The sequence below is a fragment of the Malurus melanocephalus genome, unplaced genomic scaffold (assembly GCF_030028575.1).
Source record: "Malurus melanocephalus ecotype Western Australia unplaced genomic scaffold, MMel_1.1 scaffold_824, whole genome shotgun sequence".
Classification (NCBI taxonomy): domain Eukaryota; kingdom Metazoa; phylum Chordata; class Aves; order Passeriformes; family Maluridae; genus Malurus; species Malurus melanocephalus.
The window spans coordinates 2,037-10,851 of record NW_026624056.1 but is presented as its reverse complement, the minus strand read 5'-3'; the positions used below and the strand labels follow the sequence as shown (position 1 = coordinate 10,851).

Below are 8,815 nucleotides of genomic sequence, written 5' to 3'. Positions count from 1 at the left end.
GGAGGCGATGGCAGAACTCGCTCCTGGGCCACACAAGGAATCAGTAGCAGRAGAGTCCTTTGGCTCTCGGTTCCGTGTCTGGTGTGTGGCTCAAATGCTTGCTCTGGGAGGGGAATGGCAGAAGGTGCCAGGCAGAGCCCAGGTGCCACAGTCCCCTGGGACTGCCAGTTCATAACTGAAGCCTTGGTGCGCTCTCACATCATTTATTTGGTGATCAGTGATTTAATTGCACTGTGCAATATTAACCATAAAGATTTGCTTTACAAAGCATGTAGGACGCCTGCTGTGGTTTTGTATTGATATCCTTCCAAATGAGTGAGAGTGGTCTTAAAAATTACACAGCTCTGGCTCTGAGTGTAGTGCTTTGGGCAAGCTGCCAGCTGAGAAAAAAATATAATGTTAATAAACAACAGTGTCAATGATCACAGCACCATAGAATTCTAAATAACCTCAATATAAAATTACTGACCAAAGAGTGTCACTGTGATGCCAGAGAAACAAACATGACATTCATTTTGAGAAAAGCTTCAGACCTGCTCTGGAAAGCTACAGATCAGTCAGTTTAGCTTCTGTGCCAGGAAAATTGTCTGCTATTGCAATAAAACCCAGCATTTTTAGAGAGAAGAATGAACAGGATAAACGAGCAGAGAAAAAGGAGTCCCAGGAATACTCAGAAAAGGGATGTGATTGCTGTGACACACGGGCTGTGCAGGGTTGTGTCAGGCTGGTGGTTTCCCTTTGCTCTGTGTTCTCCTAACATGGATTTGTCAGTTTGGCACTTCTGCCTGTTGAAGAGGTTTTAAAGGTGACGTTTTGGTATGGTTCTTAAATACTGGAATCTTGAACAAAACAGTTCAGACAGGAACTTGTCGTATCCTTTTGYTAATGCTGTGTGCAGACTGACCGGGACCAGTGGCTGCTTTGCTGTGGTGTCCTGGCCATCCCCAGCTCTGGCCGTGCCAGCATTTGTGGCCACGGGGATTGCAGAGCCAGAGTGTGACTGCCCTGGGCAGCACAGCACAGACACACCCCATGGGGCTGCTGTGTTCTTTGTAATGCTTTCATGGGGTTTGSTTCAGGCCCAACACATTGCCTTATTTCCTCTGATACCCTTTTGAACTTTGAATTTAATTCAACAGTTTTGAGGGCCAGCGTGTTCATAATTTAAATGAGCAAATGCATGTAAAAACACATGAAAATACTGAGACTTTGGTGAAACAGAAATTGCCACATCACTATGTTCAGTTAGGTGGGAACTGCATTTTAACCAGTTGCATAGTCCAGGAAATCTTAGATGGAAGGAAGTGAATGRAAGGATTGAGTTTCTCCTCTGCCTCAACATGCAGTTGCCAGGTGATACCATAAATAAATACTTAGCACAATTGGTGGAATCTGGTAATTTCAAATGCAAAATTTGGATTAAAAAAGTRACACAGAACAGTTGCTATTGTACCAGGGTTTAACCAACAAGTGTAAAAGGGTAAGCTAGATTGTTTGTTTAAAGTTTAATTTATTGTTGGCAACTACCTTTGAGGTTATTGAGAAACCCCACATAAAATCCCTGTAAATCCACAATCTCTTTTCTTTAAAAAAAAAATTATTTTCTTTCCTTGAGTATGTTTTTGTGTGTGGCAGCTCAGGCAAGGTATAGACCTATAACTGAATTATCCAGCTGAAAGGGATGTAATAGAGGCACAGCAGCATTTAAATCTACAGCCAGAGAAAACAAACAAAATCAGTCCCTTGTGTAATTAAAGCACATCCTGTCCAGAGAGCTCCAAGTTCAACCTGAATATTGTGCAGCATGCACCTGAGTGTGTAAACTGTACAAATGGGAAAGGATGCAGCATTGCAAATGTGTCCCAGTGTCTCTGAGTTCTTCATTTGTCCTGTTTTCCAGAGGATGAAAATACAGTTGAACTAAGATAGTTTAAAAATATATCTGCTGATTATGGTTGCTTCAGTTTTTGTGTTCAAATTTCACATCTTTGGTTCAGTTTTTGCAGCTCTGTTCTTTGGTTACTGTGATGATTGTGGTGAAGCTGTGGCTGCCCCATCCCTGGCAGTGCTCAAGGGCAGGTTGGACAGAGCTCAGAGCAGTTGGGGACAGTGAAGGTGTCCCTGCCACCAGCAGGGCCTTGGCAGAGGGGCTGAGGAGCTGGGTCTGTGCAGCCAGAGCCCAGGAATGGTCCTGTCCTGCCCGTGGTCAGGGTTTATCATCCCAGAGCTGCTGTGGGAGCTGTCAGGACACTGCCAGGGCTGCCCTGTCCATCCCATGGTCAGGGTTTATCATCCCAGGAGCTGTCAGGAGGCTCCAGAGCTGCCCTGTCCATCCCATGGTCAGGGTTTATCATCCCAGAGCTGCTGTGGGAGCTGTCAGGACACTCTCAGGGCTGTCCATGGTCAGGGTTTATCCTCCCAGGAGCTGTCAGGAGGCTCCAGGACTGTCCATCCCATCCCCTGGTCAGGGTTTATCCTCCCAGGAGCTGTCAGGAGGCTCCAGGGCTGCTCTGTCCATCCCATGGTCAGGGTTTATCATCCCAGGAGCTGTCAGGAGGCTCCAGGGCTGTTCTGTCCATCCCATGGTCAGGGTTTATCATCCCAGGAGCTGTCAGGAGGCTCCAGGGCTGTTCTGTCCATCCCATGGTCAGGGTTTATCATCCCAGGAGCTGTCAGGAGGCTCCAGGGGCTGTCCTGTCCCATCCCATGGTCAGGGTTTATCCTCCCAGGAGCTGTCAGGAGGCTCCAGGGCTGTTCTGTCCTGTCCATCCCATGCCGTGGTGGTGGCAGTGCTGTTCTACACTGAGCTCTTGGCCTTATGCACCAGTCATGTTTTTCTCAATTTCCATGAGGCTACAAGATATTGCATTTACATAATCTACTGGCCAAATGCTGGATGTGATTTACTAAGGCAGCATTTTGTGTCTCAGACTATTAGGTAGCTCGGTTTAACTTAAACTGTTAAGCTTGTCATTTAAAGGGATTTTAAACATCTCCATTGATTTTATTGCAGATTTCTTCCAACGTATAACAGTCTTACAGACAAACACCTGGTTGGATATTTCAACAATGCCAGGATAAGACGACATCTTCAGAAATCAGGACTGGTGAGACTGAAAAGTTTCCCTCCATTCTACATTCAGTTCAGAATGTTTTATGCTTTTTTCCATATTTCATTTGCTTATTGGAGTTTCCCTCTGTGAAGGGTTTCAGTTTGCAGATATTCAGCATTGTATAGATTCACTGAGGGTTTTTACAATGTGAAACMTAAGCATCTTTGCCTTGTTGTTTAAACAGCTTCACTGTTATTTTTCAAAAGTATTTAATGGAAAACTGAAGGATTTGGTAAAGGTGAATATACTAAACATATTTTAAAAAACCTGCTGCACTCTGAGGTGTGATGCTCTTTCTCACAGGTGGGTACAACCTTTAGCAGTAGGGAGGCAAGTGTTTGATCCTTCCCACCCCCTTGGGCAGTGAAGAGTGATGCTGAGCTCTGGGCTGTAGAAATGTGGCTACTGCTCCTTCCATGTGGCTAGTGGAGCTGGTGGGGTCACAGACAGTCCTGTGCTGGAAGCTGAGCTCCAGCATGGTGGGAGCTAACCAGAGGAGAAAGCCATCTGGGAAATTGTACTGCTTCAAAGCAGACTTCATTTCATCCTCCTTTTCAGTGACGTTATATTTCTGTATGGCAGATCTCAAGGAGTGGAAGGATCATACCTGAGAAAGAATACCGCCTCAATGCCATGAGGAAGGAGCACCAGRGATACGTGAGGGAGTGTTTGGCTCGTGCCATTCTCCAGAAGGTGCTGGACATGGAGGTTGGTGCTTGCTGGGATGTGGGAGCCTGCTCAGGTGCTCCCTTGCTAACAGCCAGGGCTGCTAAATTGTGCTGGACTGTGTTCCTTGTGCTCTTATCCTGCCCTGGAAGGCTTTTCCTGCTGGCAAAAAGATCAATCTTTGTGCCTGACATTTCCCCCATGAAACCTCCATGGGTCTCTCATTGTCCAACCACGCTGTTGTGAGAGCAGCCACTGTCCTGGCTTCCTCATTGCTTTTTGACAGCCCTCAGATTGTAAAATGATATTCACAGGGCTGGTTTGCTTTAAAAAATCCTAATRAAAACAAACCAGYTTGAACACACTTTATGTATCATCYGAGTACAAAATTTGGGCATATTCCTGTGGTGTATCAAGAATGGAGTTGGTTCCTACAATCTYACCAGCTTTATCAGTGCTCAGTTGTTCCCTTGGCTGTGTGAATAAATGCAGGTGAAATGCAAATAGATTGAACCCATAGCAGCCCTCCCCAGGTCTCAATGGGGGTAGGGGACAGGGAGAAGGCGTGGGACAAACAGGACAGGAGCAAATGTTCTTGTGTGCACTGCCATCTCATAACCCATTAATGGGATCTTTCTTCTTATGTCCACAGCGTCACCATCAGCTGGAGATAAAGAGGAAACTTGAGAGTTCTGCGAGGAAAGAGAGGATGCAGAAAATCAAGGTAATGCTTGAGCACTGCTGGTGCTGATGGGACCTGGCAGCTTTGCCTGTGGTGAGTGATGAGCCTGACCAGTGATAACTGAGCTCTGTCTCTGATGCTTATCAGAGAGAGAAGTACAAGAAACAGGCAAGCAGAGGATGATCCTGCCCCAAGCTAATTTCCTTCTTCCTCTTTCCAGAAGTTCAGGAGCTTCCATTTATGCATCTAATTTCTAATTCCTTCTAAAGATATGTTTTTTTTTCTGCTTTGGCAATGTTCTTTGTTGGGTAATTTAATCATGAGTTATCTGAAATGATACCTCCTTGTATTTCTGTGTAGTAATTAATGTATCTGCTGTCTGAAATGTCTGCTCAATTGTTCTCCATTGTTCTCAATAACCAAAGTTATTATGTGTTTTCCTTTTCCAAGGCATCCGTGGTTTTGCATACCTACTTCATATTCCTTTTCAGTKTTCCAAGCTGAAGGCCCTCAGTCTGACTCTTTTGTACCTTAGCCATTCGAGGTTTCTCATTACAGTTGATATTTTTTTACCTTTTCTAGTTCTACTATTTCTGTTTTGAAATGGAGAACCATAACAGGATGAATAATTCAAGATACATTCTCCTCCCAGTAATTCTAGACCCTCTCTGCTTCTGACGGCTGCTGAGCACTGAGCTCATGTGTTTGGTTGTTTGCCTCTCCACAGGATTTGGGCAGAACTGGTGTGTGTGTGATGTAAAGAGGTTTTAAGAGCCCTCATTTAGGTGTCATGTAGGTTGAACTTGATTCTGTATTAAAGTCACGGAAATCCCATGGAAGTCAATGGTTCTTCTCCCCATGCAATCACCTGGARTCATATGGGAAAAGTTATCCTCATTTTGGCAGAAACTTGCTCAGCATTTTATTTCTCCATTAGTAAGCTGAATGCTTTGATAGGCATTTGAGAAGTGTGCCTTGAGAAGGTGGCAGCTTTTGTTGAGCAGCTGGGAAACAATGTCAGATCTGTTAAATCGTAAATAATAAATCTGTAAGAGAGGAGATCTTCCTGAAAGGCACTGGTCTCTATGGAAATTGCAAAGGCATTGTTTGCTGGTGGAAGCAGCAATTCTGGCACCCTGTCACGGGATCCTGGGCTTGGGTAAATCTGGAACATAAAGCAGAGCTGCTTCCWTCAGTGAGACAGGGCAGACACTGATCTGTGTGGCTGTGCTCCGTGCTGGGGGGCAGGAGCCGGGCTGGAGCCAGGGGGGTAATTCAATTCTCACCTCAAACACTCAGGAATTCATCCGAGTCCCTTGTCTGAGAGGAAAGAAGGATGGATGGCTGAGCAAGGGAGGSTGAGACACAGAGCTGTCATTTGCTGCCAGGCACTCATCCCAGCAGGGATGGGAGAGGAAGCTGCAGTCAGAGCAGGGAATGGCAGGTGCACTCAAATTCAAAAAGAGACCTTCAAACAAACCTAGAATCGTGAGATACACAGAAACAGGCAGATGRATTGAATCTGAGGGGTCAGCAGCTGGAAACAGCTGCAGAAAAATKAATCAGACTTGGGGACAAGTCTCACTTGTCGCTCACATTCTCCCATGATTTCCTTTCCTCCCTTCATCAGCTGTTTCATCGGGTCCAGGGGAGCTGATTGTTGTCACACTTGTCCAGTTAAAGACAGGCATAATGAGACAGACATCAGTGGTTTTGGATTTAGTGCCTCAGAGACGTGAATTCCCTTTCTTTCAGATGGAGCAGTTCAGAAGATCGCTGGGAGATGTTTTACCTCTGCACTCCCCACATCCACCACTCAGTCCCAGAAACCCCCATGGGCTCATTCCTTTGGTGGCTGCAGAACGAGCTGGCCGTTCACTRTGGGTGAGTTCCATCCATCCCAGGGACTCTCTGGAACAAGGAGAGCTGCAAATGTGCCCATGGGCCTTAGTGCAGAGCAGTCACTGCCTGGAAAATTCTGGATTAGAGCCTCACCCTGGGGCATTTGAGGCTGATTTCCTGTTTGTGGGCTGTGTTAAAGAGAACCTCCAGAAGCTAGTGCTGCAGGAATGGCACATCAGAACTTAGAGAAAAACACCAACCATTACTCTCTGATAAATCTGTTTCAGTCTTTCCTTTTTAGTTACCCCATGACCTCAGGTAGGCTGGTATCAGTGTGTTGAGCATTGTCAGCTCACACCGGTTACTCATGTTATAAAGTCCTGAAAATGCTGGGGGTTCTTCTATAAAACAGAGCTGAAGGGATGGAATCAGACGAGAGCACATTTCAGAGGGCTGTGGTCTGGGAGCTCTGCTTTTGCTCTTTGTTAACAGTAAAGAATGTTAATACACTCTTGAAATGTAAAGGTACTAAAGCCTAAAGTCAAAGGTCAAACATATTGCTCACTTTTAACAGATTCTCTATATCAATAATGATAATTGGTGCAGATTAAAAGTTCTGCATGACCTTGTGTTTGTACAGAGGGCASCTGCACTTGGAGCTGATTGTGGTGTTGGACATTCTCCTCATCAGCACCGAGCCAAGGAGCCTGTCCCCARGGTGGTGAGTGACCTCAGTTAAACAGTGCATTTAGGCTTAACATTTTAACTGGGTRTTCTGAAGGGTATCCAAGGAAAACATGAAGTGAAAAAGTCAGAAAAAACCTGAGYATTGAGCAAAAATGGGTATGTTTTTGTTGTGCATTCTCTGTGTCCATGTGCTGAAGTCCACAGCACACTGCTGCAGTTTCTGTGAGTTCAAAGTGTTTGCTCCAGGCTGCATGTTAAAGAGACAGTGGAAAATCCTGTATTTATGGCTAAGAGTTGTTTTGGAGGCTGCAGTTTTGGATGTCACTTACAGGAGCCTAAAGGGGCAGACTAGAAAATGTCATATCCTGGAGGTACCTGAAATCACTCATCACTTCATATATCTTCATAAGTGCTGTTTTTTTTCTTTGTGGTGCTGCTCTGCACTAGAAGCTGTAAGCTGAGATTTTGTCACTGTTTTCCTTTTCCTTCTGTAGAGTTCTTTGCGACCGAATACGGCTCCAGGAAATGTCCAGCAGCCCCTTCACCTTCAGCCCCTCCATGCCTGGGCTGCAGCAGGGTCTGCACCAAAGGCTTTCAGAGACAAATGCCATGATCTGCAGTTTGCTCGTGGGGTGAGGCTGTGTTTCATTTTGAAAATAATATCATTTTAGGGACAGTTTTATAATATTGCTTAAGTATGTATACTGCAGGGAACGTGTCTTTCAAATGCCATTTGCTTTTATTTAAAATCTCCTCTCTCACTTTTTCCCTCAATTTTCAAGACACTATCTTATTGGTCTAATGCCCAGTTCTTGATCACAGCGAGGAATAAAGTGATGACTTTTACCTTTTATAGTATAAAATCTGCATGCAACATTTTCTCCCCCCATGTACATTTTCTGTTATGTAGAGAGGGAGACAGACACTTGGTTAACTCTGGTAACTCGGGAATATTTTCACTTGCAAGTCTTACAAGTTTTCATTTTCATCTATCGCTGCAAAGCAGCAAAAAGCTTATTTTTGTAATCATTCTTTCTMCTAAGTCACACTAGTGGGCTTGGAGAATGAGAGTCAGACATGGTCTTGATATAAATGTAGCTCCTTTCAAGTGATAATCAAACTTGTTTTTTCTGTTCTAGTAAAACATAATTGGCTTTGTGATATTATTCCATGAGGTGGGAAGGTTTTGGAGTGGGACTGTGATCTGCTACCACTGGCTGGCAGACACTGTGTAAATGCCTTCCTTCTGCTCTGCATTTGTTCTGTATTGGTGTGGTCACAATTCTTTCTGCAAGGATTTGCTGGTCCTGTTTGTGTCTAATCAAATTATGGATGATTTRATGGTTTGTTTAGTGCTCACAACTGACAAAACTGCTAAATCAGATACAAATTCTGAGAATGTGATGCAGAACTCAGATCCACAGCATGCAGCATTTGCAGAACGCGTTCTCTAGTGATGTGTTGCTCTTCAGGGCCCTGGTCCTCTTCATTTCATTTTGCAAAAGGACCGAATCTCTCCTCAGATGGGGAGGCAGCACTTTGAACCAATCTTGTCTAACCAATGCTGGGTGATGTTTCTGTTGCATGGCTGGCTGCTCTGGGGTGTTTTCCAGCTGCAAGGGAGCAGTGGTGCTGCAGAGCTGTGCAGTTCTGTCTGGGATTGCACCTCTGCAGGGCTGCGTTTGCAGGCAGCCTGTGCCTATCAGGGTGACATTCTCAAGCAACACAAATGTTGCCTTGCAAGTCAAAACCAAGGGGTTTAGCACAGAAATGTTTTAATGAACAAAATTCCAGGCCCCAAGTTAAGGAACTGCTTCAGAAGGAT

General features: G+C 45.0%; 1 protein-coding gene across 1 annotated transcript in view; it reads left to right on the top strand.

The window, feature by feature from the left end:
- LOC130585086 (glutamate-rich protein 3-like) overlaps window positions 1-6,625 on the top strand; it is an 8,262-nt gene extending 1,637 nt beyond the window's left edge. Inside the window, exons 2-5 of the mRNA XM_057385414.1 lie at window positions 3,014-3,107; window positions 3,696-3,821; window positions 4,432-4,503; window positions 6,217-6,625. Coding sequence (XP_057241397.1) covers window positions 3,014-3,107; window positions 3,696-3,821; window positions 4,432-4,503; window positions 6,217-6,549 — 625 coding nt within the window. The 3' untranslated portion in view covers window positions 6,550-6,625. The remainder of the gene's footprint in view (window positions 1-3,013; window positions 3,108-3,695; window positions 3,822-4,431; window positions 4,504-6,216) is intronic.
- Window positions 6,626-8,815: the final 2,190 nt, after the last annotated feature.